The following is an 18,706-nucleotide window of genomic DNA, read 5'->3' as shown; positions in this document are numbered from 1 at the left end:
AAACAGCTCTTCGACATTCTCTACGCACAACCCGATTTGCATGGTAGAAAATACAAGCCACGTGGCAAAAGATAACAAGGAAAAATACCCTGCTAGCCACTTAGCTCACCATAATGTCTCCAAATCCTTCATTACCCGCGGTTTTAAGGATAACCCACTGGAAAATAACACCATGCAAAACAAGTATTCCCCCTCTCAACAAATGACATCCGAGCTTCCTATTCTTCCAAAGGTTAAAAACCTTACGCAAACCCACTCAGACTCCATGTAAGTTGATAATATATTTTCCATATATATCTCCCAAGATACTAGTACTCAAGTAACCTACAAAGCCTCAGACTTCCTATACTCCCCTCATACATATAATGCCTCATCTACCACTTCTTCTTCAACGAAGAATAAATATCCTCAGAATACCATGTCTGAACCACCCTCAAATGGACAACCTTCCTCCACTCCCACCTCAAAACAACCCTCTCATCTACTCAACCACCTTTCTCCCAATGAATCATCAACCTCAATCCTGGTTAGAGAGAGGGATTCTGGGCTATGCAGCATCCTTCAGCCTAGACATAGAGGGTCAGGAAGTTGTCATAATCCTCCAGAACTCCAATTTCTTAGCCTAGTTGATCATGGAGGGCATGCAACTAGCAATGAACAACTATGTCAACCAAACTTGGTTGACCAACATCTTGAATCCAATAACCCTAAATGCCTCTCCAACTCTAATCCAAGCCAAGCAGGCTCATTGGGGCCTTACTGCTCACTTCAACCCAACTTATGGGGTTCAACCTCTACAGAATCTACCCTTCTTTCTACCACAAAATCAAGTGAACCCAATCTTCCTAGCCTAGCAAGTAGCAAACCAGGCTCAACATGTGATCAACCCTGTAATACCCCAGAACCAGGAAAATCCTGCTCCAATGGATGTCCAACCACCTCCCAACGTACAATACTTGGGAAATCCATTGTCAGAGCAAGGGGAGGCAGTAGCAAGGCCTTTAAGGGAATCTCGAATAGAGATCAAAAGCCTCAGAGAAATAGCAATATTGCTCTACAAGGAGAAGCAAGAGAAGAAGTCTATCATCAGTTGCCCAACAACATTATTCAAATGCTTGATGGACATCAGACCCCCACTAAACCCTGCAGCAGGAAAATATGCAGTGGTGCTCAACCCCTCTATGAGGGAAGGCCTACATTTACGTTTGTAGGAGAACCAGGGGAACTACAACGGACAACATATACAAATTACACGTCCAATTAACTTTATAGTTTGGAATGTGAGAGGGGCTAACAATGCCAATTTTCGTAGGAACTTCAGGGATATCATCGATACCCATAGACCCTCTCCGGTAGCTCTCTTAGAAACTCGCATGCATGATCATGTCTCTATCCAGCATGATTTCAACTTCTCTGAAATATTGGAAATTCCATCAGATGGCCGCTCAGGTGGGATTGCCATCATGTGGATGCATAACATGATCACAGTAGATGAGGTTGTTAGAGAAGATCAGGAACTGTATGCGATGATCAAGGTAATCCCCAATCAAAACCCTTGGCTTGTGAGTACAATTTACGCTAGTACTGATAGTTATGAGCATAAATTAATGTGGTATAACCTTACTAATATCTATGAAAAATATAAAGTTCCTTGGCTCGTTATAGGTGACTTTAATGATGTATTCTCTTCTGAGGAAAAATGGGGAGGTCGACCTGTTAATTTTAATAAAACGACCAAACTATGGAATTTGGTTAAGAGTTGTGAACTTTTTGACCTTGGTTTTAAGGGTCCTAAATATACTTGGACAAACTATAGGAAAAGAAGTAAAGGGCTCATAATGGAACGTCTTGATAGATGTTTTGTAAACGAGGGTTGGGTTAATCAATACCCAAATGCCATAGTGGATCACTTGCCTTGACATATAGTGACCATAACCCTCTCCTAATTAAGCTTAACCCAATATTTAGCCCTCCAGAATCTAGGCCCTTCCGGCTAGAAACTATGTGGTGCTCCCATCCCCAATTTTCCAATCTTGTAAAAAATTGTTGGAATAATAGGCCTTTTGAAGAGGCTCTACCGTTTTTTAAACATGAAGCCTCTAAGTGAAATAAAGAGGTTTTTGGAAATATTTTTTTTTAAAAAAAGAGAGAACTCTTCTAGCTATAATTAAAGGTATTCAAAATTCCCATAACTACCCTAATAATTTCTTCCTCCTCAACCTTGAAAATCAGCTTATAAATGAATATAACAATGTTCTTAGAATGGAAGAGGATTTTTGGAAACTTAGATCAAGAGTTAATTGGCTAAATAATTTTTTCACATCTCCACCCTAATCCGTAGAAGAAACAATAAAATTTCTCATTTTTAAAATGAGGACAACTGGATTGATGATCCCTCAGAAAATTCAAATCACACACTCGAGTATTTAAGAAACATCTTTACCACGTTTCTCTCAATCTCGAATAGGGCAGAAATCATTTCTCCAAAATGATTTGATAATTTGGACCTAAATTTTCTAGATACTCCTGTCACTAGCCAAGAAATCTCAAATGCTATATTCTCCTTTAAACTCATGAAAGCTCCAGGTCAGGATGGAATCCATCCTTTCTTCTATCAAAAATTTTGGTCAGTGGTTGGGAATTCTGTTATTACTTATGTAAAATATCTTTCAAACGCAAATAATTCTGGAACCTCTTAACTATACCCATCTCTGCCTAATCCCCAAAGTGCCTAATGCTAACCTTCTCAAAAAAATTTGTCCAATAGGCCTTTGCAATACTATTTACAAAGTTATCACTAAAATTATAGCTAACAGAATTAAACCCCTCCTTCCTAGGATCATAAGCCCTTTTCAAACTAGCTTTATTAAAAATAGAAGGGCTTGTGATAATAGTATTATCATCCAGGAAGCTCTCAACAAATTCAAGAAAGTTAAAGTCTCTAAACCTAATATGATTATAAAATTAGACTTAGAAAAAGCCTCGATTACCTGGAATGGTCCTTCATTTATAGAACTCTTGTTTACTTCAAATTCCCCCCAAAAATCACCAATCTCATAATGAGATGTATCACCACTAGTAACATTGCCATACTTGTCAATGACACTCGCATGAACTATTTCAAGCCTACTAGAGGCATTCATCAAGGTGATCCCCTTTCACCTTATATTTTTGTTCTTTGTATCGAGATGCTCTTGCGATATATAAATCACCAAGTCGATTGTGCAAATTGGGAAACTAAATCCAAAAGGACCATACCTATATCATATCTTTTTTGCAGACGACCTTACGTTGATGGACAAAGTCAATAAAACAAAACATGTGAAGCCATCTCAAATACCCTCTCTATTTTTTGCAATTTATCAGGTCAAAAAATTAATTACAAGAAATCAAAAATTATTTTTTCTACTAACTGTCCCAACCTCTCCGGGAAAGAATTTTCAAATTTCTTAATATCTCTATTAGCAAATACTTTGGTAAATACCTGGGTTTCCCAATAATTAATAAATCTCCTAATCATAAGGATTTCCTATACATCTTGGACAACATGAGATCAAAGCTTGCTAACTAGAAATTAAATTACCTTAACCTAGCAGGCAGGGCAGCCCTGATACAATCAACTCTCAGTAACATCCCTAATCATGTGATACAATATTTTCTTTTACCCAAATAAACCCTTAAACTCATTGATCGTATTCAAAGAAATTTCCTTTGGGGTTCTACGTTGGAACAAAAACGTCTCTACTTAATCAATTAGGTTACGGTTACTAGTCCTAAGGAATTAGGGGGAATTGGCTTAGTCAAAGCCAATATAAAAAACCAAGCCCTTCTTGCAAATCTCACATGGAGCTTTTATAATAATGCAATGGCCTCTTGGGCTAAGACTCTTATTAACCAATATTCAAATTAAGCCTCTCCAAAGAACACTTCTTTTATATGAAAAAATATTGTAAATGGTTGGAACCTTTGTAATAAAGGCTTGGCATGGAATATAGGTAATGGATATAGGGTTAGGTTGTGGGATAATAACTGGATTCCCAATCTCCCCCTTCTTAGAACTCTGATCCAATTAGGTCCTCTTACCGTTGACGAGGATCACATGCTAGTTAGGGACATCCTTATTAATCAAAAATGGAATTTTGATAATCTTTCTTTTTTCATCCCTAGTGATATTAAAAATGCCATTCAAAGCATCCATATAAATTTTTCAACCTTCCCCAAGGACAAGCCTTACTGGAAACCCACCAATAATGGTATCTTTAGTATTAAATCAGCTATAAGACTACTAACACCTCCAAAAGACTCCCCCATAAATACTTCATGGATTTGGAAACTGAAAATCCCTAGGAAAATATGTTTCTTTCTTTGGCTTTGCTATCATAGAAAGCTTCCCACTAGAGCTTATCTCCTACACATAGGACTTAATATCGATGATCTGTGTCCAGCTTGTAGAGGAAACAAAGAAAATATTTATCACATCTTCCTAACATGCCCCATAGCTGTAAAATTCTGGGATAACTTAGGTACTTCCCCTCCATCCTCAACCGATATCCACTGGTTAGATTCTGTTAGACTCATGAAACCCTCAAAATCTTTCCAAGCCCTAGAGTGGGAGGATATCTATACCTTATGCTTTTGGCATATATGGCTCAACCGCAACAACAACAACATTAACAATATTTCTAATGATGTCTCAGTCAAAATGACTCTCAGCAAAGCTGTTGAATTCAAATACCTCACTGGTAACAAACATTCCTCCTTAAATACCATAAATTTCTCCATTAGATGGCAAAAACCCTCTATGGGATCTTTTAAACTTAACTGTGACAGTGCTTACATCAATAATACTAACGTTGGTGGCTTGGGAGGAGTCATACGAAACAGCCATGGCAAATGGATGGTGGGGTTCCAAAAACTTACTAATGTCATTAGCAACACTCATGCAGAACTTCTTGCCCTGGAAACGGGTCTAAGAGTTGTAGTCCAATTTAAGCTTCATCCTCTCGAAATTGAAATGGACTCCACAAAGGTAATTTCTTTTTTTGACAAAGATCACCAAATTTATAATCATATTATCTCTTCATGCAGGTGGTCAATGGCACAATTGGGGATACCATTGCTCAGACATAACTTCCGAGAAGCAAATTCAGTAGCTCATCTTTTGGCTAAGGATAGTACAAAGCTAAAGCTCATAAATAAAATAATCATCCATCATGTACCTACCCAATTGGTGAAGGCAGTTTTGAAGGATGATGTTGTTAGTAAATCGTACTTTAGGCTAATATCGGAGGAAGCTTGTAATAAATTAGCTAGTATGGGGAATATTAATGCAGTTCATAACTCTAGCACTTTTGTAAATTCTCTCAGTTTCGATCCCAATTGGATGGCCGGGAAAGATCTATGTGATGTTACTTAGTTTTTTATAAAATCTTCCTATTTACAACAAAAAAAAAAAAAAAAAAAAAAAAAACTGAAACGGCGGCAGACACCGTAGCAAGAGGCCAACCAAACCACCGACTTCTCAGGCGATGCCACGTGTACTTCCACCGCTATCTCCTCCTATACTTTACACTTAGAATTATGGACACCTGTTCACTCTTCCCGCCACTTATTGGCTTTCTCTTTCACTGTTGTAAAAATCTGATGTCATAAGTAATTGAAGAAAAAGAACAAATTTAGCTTGTTGCATCGATTTACAATGGAAGGTTCTGATTTTGTTAGAGTTAAGGTAAGAATTGTTAAAACACACTTCAGTATTATGTTAGGTTTTTTAAGGACCATTGCTGTTAGAAGAACTGCAGCTTCAATGATGCCGACCATCCATTTTCCTGCTTCACTTCTATTCGCCTTTAGCCAGGCTTGTTATCTCGTATATTACTATTAATTTTCATGTTTTACTGGATTTTATGGTATTATATTGTTTAGTGCTTGCTTTTAATGTCAATAAGTATGTTTTTATTTGTTAATTAAATTCAATCAAACAAGTAAGGAGAGGGAGAGAGTGATGTATTTGTCTTTATTCCCAAAAGCATGTAAACTAGCTAATGTTACACGTAACATATTTCTGAAGCCGTGTTATCATTTTCTATGAAAATGTTTTTCACAAAGTAGAAAATATGAAAAAATGGACGAGGACAGGTAATTTGGATCATTGAGCTAGAAATGTTGTAGGGATTTCCTTGCAAACTCTTGGCTTAATTATTGATTCGTTTCTGGTCTTAGGTCTACTAATTTGATAGTATGGTATTGTTCAGTTTGTTTCGTTTACTTTGTTGAGGAATATTCATCTCTTACTTGCAGAGGGGAAAATCAGGTGATCCAGATATCATTAAGATAAAGGTATGCAACCTTCCTTTTTTGTTTGTAGTTCGATTTCGGTTAGTAAAAATCATCGAGCGTGGTGCTTAATGATGGAAATATTGCAAAGTAAGATCAAATCCTGCATCAGCCACTGTTTTTGCTCAATTGTTTAGCGTTGTTTTGCTTTTCTTTGCAGAGGACATCGACTCCAGATGATGTGGCATCTGTTCTTTTGAAGGTTAGAAATTTGCTGTTCCTTTCTGGATCTCACTCTAGTTGTTTCAGTTGTTTGTTTGGTGTAGGGTGTATCTCTCTTTGGTATTTGTCTCCTATTTGTTGGGTGGTCTGCTATGTTCGCTAATATACACTGGCCTGCAGCAAGGTATCTTATTCTTTTCATAAGATTTGTGGCTAAAGTTTTGTGATTTTATGTCATATTGGGTAAAGTTGAGGTACTTCAATGTGACAGATATTGTTTTGTGGTGCATATAGTTCAAAGCGACCATACGTGGATTAGCTCCAACATTCCCTATCGGGGTCGATTCACCACCCTCTTTTTTATTACATACATGATGTTAGACTGTCCAAAACTTGTCCATGAAAATCCTTATGGACAAAATATTCTACTGTTACTTGGCCTTTCACTTGACATTTTACTGTCTTATATCATAAATTGAAAGGTTCTCGATGTCACTAGATTTAGAGTAGTTAAAAATGCTAGCAATAACCCGCTTTTCACATATCGGAATCGGACCCTGTTTTTACTCTTAAATATTTTTTACCCAACTTAAAATTTATAACAATTGGAAACTTTATTTTTTTATTCTTTGTGCTAGTAAAAGGGGATACACTGGATTGGGTATATGTTTTAAGGAATCATTGATTAGACTGTGTAACTTTAAGATGGTACCTAAGTTGCAAAACAAGTTTTTGGATTCAATGGCCTCAGTTACGCTGGTTTCAGATATCGCTTGCTTTTGGTTGTTTAGGTTATCAACCACTTTCCTTGGATTTCCTGATGAAGATACTGGAATAAGTGCAGCAACTGGGTGACTGGACATGTGCTTTCTTGTTAAGCAATTGCGATGTTAGTAACTTGATTTCTAATTTTGTTTTCTGTTTCAGGAGAGAGAAAGGCAAGGAGTGTATGGAGCAGGCAGAGAGGTTAACAGCACCGCAGAACAAGAGGAGGAGGATGCAGAAAATGAAGACTATGATGGTGATGATACTGGAGCCAAAGATGAGGATAATGGCGAAGTTGTTGATGACCCTGAAGAAGACGGTGGGGATGCAGAAGTCAGCGATGGAGATCAGAAGCAGCAGAGGCGTGTCAGCTATGGATTTCATTTAGTTGAAGGCAAGATGAAACATGGGATGGAGGATTATCTGGTGGCAGAAAATAGGAAAATGGATGGACATAATCTGGGGCTCTACGCAATATTTGACGGTCATTCAGGACGTGAGGTTGCAGAATATTTGCAAAGCCATCTTTTCGACAATATACTGAGTGAGGTATCAGTAAGTTTGTTTAGAAATTAAGATTTGGCGACAGAACGCCTTTTTACCTTAAGTAAGACTACAATAAAGGACTGTTTTAGAACACCAGGAGTATTTCATTCTGTCTCAAAGACATAGGAAACTTCAGAAATGTAGAATTGTTCAATGTGGAAACTAGTTAAGCAAGCATTATCAATACAGATTAGATGTCTAGATTAATGCCACAATATGGTGAGATAGGGTGGGTTAATCAAAGTTTTGTATGGCTCAAAATCGGAAGTTTTTGTTCTGAACAGCCTGATTTTTGGAAGAATCCTGTGACTGCATTTAAGAAGGCTTATAGAGATACAGATGGCGACATTTTGGAGAATGTGGTTGGTGCACGAGGTGGCTCAACAGCAGTGACAGCCATATTAATCGACCAGAAACTATTGGTAGTGGCCAATGTAGGGGATTCACGTGCAGTACTAATTCAGAGAGGAAAGGTCAAGCAAATAACAGTTGATCATGAGCCGGAAAAGAAGGAAGAAAGAGACCTAGTTGAGAGCAAAGGAGGTTTTGTTATTAAGATGCCAGGTATGATTCCACTTTTTTCCAGCAGATTTCTTGATTGCTGCATTGAATTTGCATGTGATTTTTAAACTGTCATCGATGTTAAGAGAAACACCATTTTTACTTTATAAATGTTTATAAAAACTGAGGAAATAGTGTTCAGTTTTAAGCTTTTCTAGAATAAGGTTAGAGCATAGGCTAGAGATAAAAGCCAGATATATTTGTCGAAGAACAGAAACTTTTTATGATAATCACAGGTAAAAATCGATCTTTCAGGCAGGAAAAAGTTGCCCTTCATCGCATTCTGTGATATGCGTTTTCTTTTCCCTGTGCTTTGCCAATTGGTCCTTACATCAGGGTGGCTACTCGAGAACTTGCTTATTTATCTTCAGTTTGTGTAGAAAGAACCCATGTGTGGGATGATATTTTTTCGCTTAATATGGTTCTAGACTAACAATTTATTTCCTAGAACATTAATTGTTTAAAATACAGGGAATGTTCCACGGGTGGATGGCCAACTAGCCATGACAAGGGCATTTGGAGATGCAAAACTGAAAGACCATATCACTGTGGAACCTAATGTGACAATTGAGAAGATAGACAAAGACACTGATTTCATAATCTTGGCAAGTGATGGCTTGTGGAAGGTAATTTACAGTGCAACCGGTAAGAACTAGGGTTAGCATCTTTAAAATGACGACTCTGGTAAAACCATGATGGTACATATTTTTTGTCACGACCCGGATTTTCCACCCTCGAGAGTCGTGATGGCGCCTACTCGTGGAAGCTAGGCAAGCCGAATATTATAAAATCATTACCCTTTTTATTAAACATGTCCAACAATTTAAAATAATAAGTGATTAAATAGCGAAATAAATTAAATAACCGGAAATGCAGAAGACGAAAACTTAATAATTCAACCCAAACACTACTACATAATTGAAGTACAATACTACCCAGAATTTGGTGTCACAAGTCACGGACTGTCTAAGAATACTGCAAATAAGGTCTGAATGAAATACATAAGTCTGTCTCTGAATAAGTAAAAACAGAAAGAGAAAAGATAGGACGCGGACGCTTGTAGGACTATCTCGGGTCACCTGGACTGAAGGCAGCACCCTCACTGCGGTCCAAACGCCCCGGTATCAGTATTTGCACACAGTGCAGCGTGTAGTATCAGCACAACCGACCCCATGTGCTGGTAAGTGCTTAGCCCAACCTCGGCGAAGTAGTGACAAGGCTAGGACCAAACTACCAAATAAACGTGTGCAGTTAAATCATATACAACGGAAATAAAAACAAATAATTACAGCTAAAGTTGGGCGAGGGAAACATGCTGCGGGGAGTAACAGATAACGACAGAATAACAGTAGAAAAATGTAAGTAACGCCATAAATCAATTACCAGCAAAAGATAAGGAAATAAGGAAAACAAGTACACATGTAATACTGTTGCAGGCGTGCAACCCGCTCTCGTTTTAAATATTACCGTTGCAGGCGTGCAACCCGCTCCCATTTCATTTATCAACACCAATCATAAAAGAATCTCGGCAAGGGAACAATAGTATAACAACATCATCCCGGCAAGGGAACAATAATATAATAACAACATCCCGGCAAGGGAACAATAATATTACAACAACATTCCGGCAAGGGAACAATAATATCATAACAACATCCTGGCAAGAGAACAATAATATAATTCTCATATAAAGCACGAATAAACCATAACGAAGTCATAAAATTACAATACAAGACTCATGGGTATGCTTGACGTATAGATACTCGTCACCATGCCTATACGTCGTACTCCACAATTAACACGTAGCAATTAAGACTCGACTCCTAATCCCTCAAGCTAAGGTTAGACCAAATACTTACCTCGATGTCACGAACACAATTCAAGCCTCAACTATCACTTTACCTCTTGATTCCACCACCAATTCGCTTGTATCTAGCCACAAGTTACTTAACTATATCAATAAATGCTAAATGAATCAATTCCAATGCATGAAAATAGGTTTTCGAAAGTTTTCCCAAAAAGTCAAAAATTGCCCCCGGGCCCACATGGTCAAAACTCGAGGTTCGAACCAAAACCTGATTACTCATTCCCTCACGAACCCAAATATACAATTTGTTTTGAAATCGGACCTCAAATCGAGGTCCAAATTACCAAAATTTGAAAAACCTAGGTTCTACCCAAAACACCCAATTTCCTCCATGAAAACCTTTGATTTTGAGTTGAAATCATGAGAAAAGATGTTAAAAATTAATAAAAACAAGTTAGAAATGACTTACAATCGATTTGGAAGAGTACTTGTCTTTGAAAAATCGCCCAAGAGTGTTTTCGTTTTGAAAGGGTTTGAAAAATGATTGAAATGCGTCTAAGTTATGATTTTGCAGGTTGCAGGTATCGCAATTGCGACCAGGGTTCGCAATTGCGAACCCCTCAGAAAACTGACCCCTTTGCATTTGCGAAGATAATGTCGCATTTGCGACCCAGTTTAATTTCTGGTCACCTTCGCATTTGCGAGGGACCTTTCGCATTTGCGATAGAACAGTCGCATTTGCGATATCGCATTTGCGATAGAACAGTCGCATTTGCGACATCGCATTTGCGATAGAACAGTCGCATTTGCGACTAAGGCAGCCCAGGTCGATTATCGCATTTGCGAGCCGGGCTTCACATTTGCGAAGCCTGCAGACCTGCAACATACCAGCTAAAACCTGCAACTTCCTAAGTCTAAATTTCACTCTGTAGCCTATCCAAAACTCACCCGAGCCCCCGGGGCTCCAAACCAAACATGCACACTAACCCAAAAACATCATACGGACTTACCCGTGCAATCAAATCATGAAAATAACATGTAAAACTATGAATTAAACCTCAAAACTCATCATTTTTAGCAAGAACACTTATTCATAACTCTTTAACCGGAGGTCCAAATCACGTCAAATAAACTTCATTTTTCATCAAATTTCACAGTTATCACTTAAATACTTTAACAAGTTTGCCCCGGGCTCCGGAATCAAAATACGGGCCCGATACCAATGGTTTCAAACATTAATTCTTTTCTTTATTTCATAAATAATTCAGCAAAACAATTTCTTTCAAAAATTGATTTCTAAGGCTTGGGACCTCGAAATTCATATCCGGGCATACACCCAAGTCTCATATTTTAATGCGGACCTCCCGGGATCGTCGGAACGCAGATCCGGGTCCGTTTGCTCAAAGTGTTGACCAAAGTCAACCATATTCAAATTTTAACTCTAGAAATTTCTATCTATCATATTTTCACATAAAAGCTTCCCATATGTACGTCCGGACCACGCACGCAAATCGAGGTGAGGTAAAAAGGAGGTTTTAAGGCCTCGGAACACAGACTTTGTTTCTAACACAAGTACATTTTTCCCCATTACATGCCATAAATAGTATAATTTGAGCACTGCTAGACAAAAATTGGTACTATGTTCCGAATAGAATAACGCATATCTGTGTCTTATATCTGGAGATTTTGTAATCTTAAACTTTTTAGTTTACTCTTAATGACAGGTTATAATATCCATAGAGGGGTTCATTGCATGTGTAATACTTAAGTTTCTCATAATTTGTTAAATACAGATTCTGAGTTGGAATGATAACATGATATATATGTATGTTGGTCTCAACCTACGCGATGCCGCTCTCCTCCTCTCCCAAGCTGGGAAATAGCTATGTTATAAACTGAGATCAGTTGTTCAGGTAGATTTTATTATAAATAAGGCTGGCATTGATGTACATATTTGCAGGTAATGTCGAATGAAGACATAGCAGAATGCATTACGGGGCTCGAGCATGGCAAGAAAGCAGCGGAAGAGTTAATCACTGAAGCACTAATGAGGGGGAGTCCCGACGATATTTCTTGTGTCGTAGTGAGGTTTCACTAACTATGTATGGGGTTAATTAGCAGAAGGATCAAAATGCGTATGGACAGGGTCGTTTGAATAGTTGTCAGACTCATATTATGTAACTATGTCCTTCTTCATGTGCCATGTTGTGTTGCAATCTTACGGTTATCAGTTCTGAGTTTTTTTCAGACACAGATAAATTTGTCTCAACGGTAACTGAACTGTCAATCTAAAAGCCTACATTAGGTAAGGCCATCTCCAACGCTGCTGCATTTTGCCATAATGCATTCAGTTTTTGAAGAACTTTGGCTGCATTTTGTCATAATGCAGTTAGTTTATGAAGAAATTTGGTTCCAACGTTGCTGTATTTTTTGCTGCAAAATGGGCGATGAATAGTTGGAGTGACACCATTCCTCTCCTCCATTACTATTCCCTATTACTTTATTATTATTTGGCAGAATGGCCTAAATGGCACTTGTACTTCACCCATTTTGTCATGTCGGTCCCTAAACTTAAATATTTGCCAATTGAACACTTATACTCATTCAAAACGTGAATAATAAATGGTTATCTAAGGAGGCTTCCAGTGCGTGTATGACAATCGCCTACACGTAGGACGTCACGTCAATAAAATAAAACCATGTAGGCTCCAAGTCACATATGATGGCCAAATAGGATAAAAAAAAATCAGCAAAGGATTATTTACCCCCCCCCCAAACCCACATTTTCCCCTCATTTTACAATTACCCGCGTACTTAGGGTTTAGATAGTATCGAACAACAGTGAGTCTCTCCTCTCTTCTCCGTCATAGTTGTCGGGATTTTCATCTGTACTGTTGTTATCAAAGTTTGTGGGGTAAGTTTCTTCATTTGCTCTTCATATTTGTCTTTATTATTCTTCATCCCTCTATTTATGGGGCTTTTGCTCTGTTTAGGGTTTTTTAGGGGAAGGTTGGGTTAGGTCGTAATTGTTGTTTAATATCCCTATATATATAGGGCTTTTGTTGTGTTTTGCTACATGTTAGAGTGAAAGCCCTTTTTAATGTAGTGTCATGCATGTAATAGCATCTTTGGTTATTCCGTTTAGTGTTTTGGGTTTTTGTTATCAAAGCAGAATTCCATCCTATGTTTATGCATTTTTTTGTGATGTTTGTTGGGTTTCCTTCTTGTTAGTGGTCCACCACAGTATTTCTGAATATTATAAGGCATTATGGGGACAAAAAAGGAATCTTGGAAGCTTTTTTACTTTAAAAATCTGTCTTTTTTGTTGGTTTGTTTATGGAGTTGTGTAAAGGTGCAACTTTTGATAACAAATTGTCATTGATAACACTGTTTTTTTTGTTACTTTGCAGGTATGAAAAGAAAATGGCTTCAACCCTAGTTAATCTACAAATCCACCACAGTGGTAATTTTGTATCCGACCCTGACCTAAGGTATGCAAATGGACTAACTTGTCCTCAATTAGCTACAGTTGATGTTGATGAGCTACATATTATGTTGTTTCACAAGTTTGCTAGTGACTTAGGATTTTTAGAAGTTGATTTGTTTGGATGCAAAGTTAACAAAAGGGGTGGCTATTACATTTTAAAAACAGATGCTGATGTGTTAAAGTTTCTTAGTACATTGAAAGGTGGTGACTTTGTTGATGTTTGTATTGCCCATAAAATTAGTGAGTCTATTCTTGTTGAGGACATAACTGAACTAGACCCTACTATACAAACAAATGGGCATGACAGTGGGTTAAATGTTAGGGCTGATGTGTCACCTCCCAACTATGATATAATAGGACTGAAAAGGGGGTAGACATAAATGAAGAGATAGAAGAATCAAATGAAGGTGAAGGTAATAACTTCTCATCCTATCACCTTCAAACATCAGAATCTGATTTTGAAGAGGACCTTGATGATTCTGAAGGGTCTGACTCACTGTTTGATATAGATGAGAACATTGAAGAGTGTAGTGGTTTGGAAGATGATTTAGCTGAAATTAGACAGTCTAACCTCAACAAAAAGAAGGATGTCCAAGTAAATGTAGATGAGATACCATCTGGTCCAATTGGTATAGATGCTGGTTTTGAAGATATGCATAAGAACAAAAGGGAAAAATATGAAGGGAAACTAGGATGGGATGACAAGTATTTTGATAGCTCAGATCCAGGTAGTGAGTGTAGTGATGATGAAAGAGAACTTGTTGGCCCTGATGAAGTAAGGGATGCACCAGCTAGGAATCCAAGTAAGAAGGTCTACTTTGACACAACTTGCAAAAAAATATTTTTTGAACTGTATATGATATTTGAGAATGCTGTAAAATTTAGAGAGGCATTGTAGACATATTCTATTAAAAAAGGCGTGAACCTTAAGTTGAAACCTAATGAGAAGGAAAGGGTTAGGGCAAAATGCACAAAGAAAGGTTGTCCATGGCATATCCTTGGTAGCATAGAAGGCAGCACCAGTAATTTTAGGGTGATTACATACTACCCTGTCCATAAATGCTACAAGTAAACAAGGAACAAGATGTGTAACCCACCATGGATTGCAAAAAAATTCAAAGGCAGAATAATTAGTGAGCCTCAAATTAAGCTTCATCACATTCAAGTCTTGCTTAGGAAATCATATGGCTTGTATGTGAGTAAAACTTTCTGTAGAAGAGCAAAAATGATAGTTATGAAGGAGAATATGGGTGATTACAAGAAAGAATTTGCTAGGCTTCATGATTATGCAAAAATGCTAAAGTCTACTAATCCTGGCACTACTGTAGTGATAAGGACATCTAAGGATTCAATTCCTGGCAAGGAGGTGTTTATGGGCATTTATGTCTGTCTTGAAGCATTAAAAACTGGATGGTTAGAAGGGTGCAAAAACATAATTGGCTTTGATGGTGCATTCCTAAAGGGGACATGTAAAGGTGAACTGCTTTCCTGCATTTCCAAGGATGGAAATAATCAAATGTTCCATGTGGCTTGGGCAGTATTTGTAAAGGAATCAAAGGATACATGGTCTTGGTTTATTAGATGTCTCAAGCATGATCTAAACTTGACAGAAACTGAAGGAGAAGGGCTGACAGTCATGTCTGATATGCAGAAGGTATGGTTCCTAATACTCTTCTTTAAAGTGTAATTGTTTTCACTTATGTTTAAGTTATAACAATATAGTTTTTATGATTGTAGGGTCTTCATCTAGCAATAATACAGTTATTGCCAAATGCTGAGATGAGATAGTGTGCTAGACATATCTGGGCTAATTGGAAGCAAACTTGTCCTGGTGAGGAAAGAAGGAAAAAATTCTGACAGTGTGCAAGAGCTACATTTGAAGTTTACTTTAGCAAGAAGTTGGATGAAATGGACCAGCTGGGGGAGATATTGTGCAAGACTTACTGAAATACTACAAGGAAACATGGTGTAGGGCATACTTCAAAGAATATAGTAAGTGTGATGTAGTGGAGAACAACATGTGTAAGACATTCAATAGTTGGATATTGGCAGCTAGGCACAAGTCTATCATTACTATGTTAGAGGAAATTAGAATCAAGTGTATGGAGAGGATGAATAGCATAAGAGAGTTTTCTGAAAAATGGGTAGGTGAGATATCACCCATGGCTATGGAAATACTTGGAGAGAATGCGCAAAAGGCAGCCAAATGTGAAGTCAAATTTAATGGTGAAACAGGGTATGAGATCCAGGATGGGCCATATAAACATGTTGTTGACTTTTGGACATGTACCTGTACTTGTAGATCATGGCAACTCAAAGGAATTCCATGTGCACATGCAATTACAACAATGCATTATAAGAACTATGAGGTTGAGCCATATGTTGACCATTGGTATAGAAAGGATACTTACCTTAAGGCATATAGCAGATTCATTCAACCTTTAACTAGTATGAATTTGTGGCCAAAAAGCACACTGCCTGCTATTGAGCCACCTGTTATAATTGCAATGCCAGGAAGGCCAAATAATTAAAGGAGAAAAGCTGCTGATGAACCAAAGAAGAAGTTTGGGAAGGGTACAAGGATAAGGAGACAAATGAGATATTCTTTGTGCAAGACTCTAGGACATAACAAGAAAGGATGCCCATCAGCAGTAAGTATTAATGTTTGTTTTGTTACTAATATTGAAAGAATTCAATTACTAGTGATAGTTTTGTTATGTGTATGCAAAGAAACCAAGGGGGAAGGGCTGGAACTAGTTCAGTTGGAGATGAAACTGCTGAAAGTGGAACTGCAGCATCAGCAGTAGCTGGAAGTGCATCAGCAGCAGTTGGAAGTGCATCAGTACCAGCAGCTGGATCATCAGCAGCAGCTGGAAGTGCATCAGTACCAGCAGCCGGATCATCATCAGTTGCTGGATCAGCAGCAACACCTTCAACTATGGAAAGTGTTACCTTCACTCCACCAATCATTGATCCAAGCACACAACAATCAGCTAATGTTGCAGGAGGTCCAAAAAGGAAGACCAATGAGCCTAGAAGAGGTGGTGCAAATGCAGGGTTTAAGAGACCAAAGGCAGCAGGATATGGTGTGCTATTTGATTCAAGTGGCACTGTTATACAGAGGGTAAATATTTCCACTCAATTACACAATAGTTTACTACATAATCTCTCACTCACAACCTTTTATTTTTGTGCAGTCTGGAACTACTGACAGAGTAGTGGTACACAATCCTTCTACACTTATAAGTTCTGCTCCTACCAATATTGAACTTAGGTTCAAACCACCTAGACTACAATGGAAGGGCAAAGCAGCAGTTACACAAAGGCAGCTACAAGAACAGAGTTACAGAAGGACAAAGTCTACTACAACCACTCAAGCCACCCAGTTACACAATCCACACCAAGAAGCCAAGCCACAACAGACATTAATTGAAGTGCTCAACTGATATTTACATATGTATGTTTTTGTTGACTATGGTAGACAATATTTTGTAAAGCTACTTCATTATGTATGTTTTTGTTGACTGCCTATCGTTGGCAATATTTTGGAAACCAACTCCCTTATTTTGGATGTTTTATTAACTGCCTATAACACAGGCCATTATATTAGTACTTGTTGCTGTAATGGAGCCTTTATTAATATATTCCATGATTTTTTTTACATCTAACACAAAATATGTAGCCTAAACCCACGAAATAAGAAAGTGCACTATCAATCCTAAACAAATAACATAATAGCTAACATTAGAACAACTACAACCACAATTATAATAGCAGCAACTCTGAACTTTGACCTTCCTTGTCTTCTTTGATAATGGCATCGATCACTCTTCTTAATAAGAGCCGCAAGAAGAGTCTTGTAGTGTTCTTTCTCAATCGCAGGATCAATCCATCTGAAAAAGCCACAACCTTCACCAATCTCATATCTTCGACAGCCCAGGAACCTCCTTCCAGGATTGGTGGGTGTTCGTGACATTTTAAGATCTGCAACAACTTCACAATAACACAAAGATTCCTTCCTCATTGTTGAAGGAGAAGAGGCGACAATAGCTTATTTGTTGCAGGAAAAGCAGGAAAAAATCGACTTTCAAAACAAAAGGAGATGGCAAAAATTGATGGGCAACGAAGAATCACAGGAAAATAAAATTCTATTTTTCACTGTTGAAGCGAACAAAGAAAGAAGAAGGCATCAGATTTGCTAAATTTAGCTTCTATAATGTTCAACAATGGAGAATAAGGTAGGAAGAAGAAGATGGTTGTTAAATAGGCTGAATTATTACCGTTAGGGCTTTTTTAACTGTCTTCACGCCCCTTACAGGCGTGTGAATCACGCACTGAAGCCACATATGACACATAGGATAAGCCACGTTGGATAAGCGTTTATTATTCACGTTTTGAATGAGTATAAGTGTTCAATTGGCAAATATCTAAGTTCGGGGACCAGCATGACAGTGGGTGAAGTACAGATGCCATTTAGGCTATTCTGCCTTATTATTTTTATTATTTAACTGTTTTAATTTATCTTTTTATATATACTTAATTATATTTATGTAATATCTTTATAATATTAATTTTACATCTTAATTTTGGTGTATAATTTTGATAAATTAATTTTCGTGCATTTATTATTTTTATGTAAAATTATAATGTGTGATCTTAATGCACTAATTCAAGATGATTGAGAATGTCTACCTCTAATGGTAGAAATGGTAGTAGATGAAAATCACCGATCTGAATAATTTTTAGCTCGACATAAAAGAATTAAGGACAAAGATGCATATTTTGTATTTTGTAATGCATTAATAGATCATTTATGGGAGCATATTAGGGGTGGAAGTTGAATATTTATGTAGTATTGAATCTGAATTTTACCATAATATAATATGTATTTAATTATCTTGTATTTCTATGATTTCACTTTTATTTGAATTATCTGTTGATATATATAATTTATAATATTTGGTAACTAATTATATTATTTAAAAATTTATGATGTAAAATAATTTTATATTAAATGGTTATACAAGAAAGGAATATAAATT

At 37.4% G+C, this 18,706-nt stretch overlaps 3 protein-coding genes across 7 annotated transcripts; 2 read left to right on the top strand and 1 right to left on the bottom strand.

The window, feature by feature from the left end:
• The first annotated feature begins 1,373 nt into the window (after positions 1-1,373).
• Positions 1,374-1,919, top strand: LOC138878092 (uncharacterized). Its single transcript, XM_070157749.1, has one exon. The coding sequence runs from the start codon at positions 1,374-1,376 to the stop codon at positions 1,917-1,919; it is 546 nt and encodes a 181-aa protein (XP_070013850.1).
• Positions 1,920-4,999: 3,080 nt separating this feature from the next.
• On the top strand, positions 5,000-12,486 carry LOC104237394 (probable protein phosphatase 2C 58). 5 transcript variants are annotated; one of them, XM_009791539.2, is made up of 7 exons: positions 5,000-5,029; positions 6,301-6,339; positions 6,497-6,538; positions 7,426-7,812; positions 8,094-8,373; positions 8,842-8,996; positions 12,138-12,486. In XM_009791539.2, exons 1-7 carry the CDS (start codon positions 5,015-5,017, stop codon positions 12,273-12,275), a joined length of 1,056 nt encoding a protein of 351 aa, XP_009789841.2. In that variant the 5' UTR covers positions 5,000-5,014; the 3' UTR covers positions 12,276-12,486. The 5 variants fall into 5 exon arrangements, with proteins under 5 accessions (XP_009789841.2, XP_070012750.1, XP_009789847.1 ...); XM_070156649.1 differs by lacking the exon at positions 5,000-5,029 and adding an exon at positions 5,062-5,537; XM_009791545.2 differs by lacking the exon at positions 5,000-5,029 and adding an exon at positions 5,062-5,728.
• Positions 12,487-17,382: 4,896 nt separating this feature from the next.
• On the bottom strand, positions 17,383-17,688 carry LOC104237397 (uncharacterized). The gene has a single exon (XM_009791548.1). It carries the CDS (start codon positions 17,686-17,688, stop codon positions 17,383-17,385), a length of 306 nt encoding a protein of 101 aa, XP_009789850.1.
• Between the last annotated feature and the right edge of the window lie 1,018 nt (positions 17,689-18,706).

The sequence above is a fragment of the Nicotiana sylvestris genome, chromosome 9 (assembly GCF_000393655.2).
Source record: "Nicotiana sylvestris chromosome 9, ASM39365v2, whole genome shotgun sequence".
In the NCBI taxonomy this organism is placed as follows: domain Eukaryota; kingdom Viridiplantae; phylum Streptophyta; class Magnoliopsida; order Solanales; family Solanaceae; genus Nicotiana; species Nicotiana sylvestris.
Note: the sequence above shows the minus strand (reverse complement) of the source record. Positions and strands in the feature narration are given on the sequence as shown.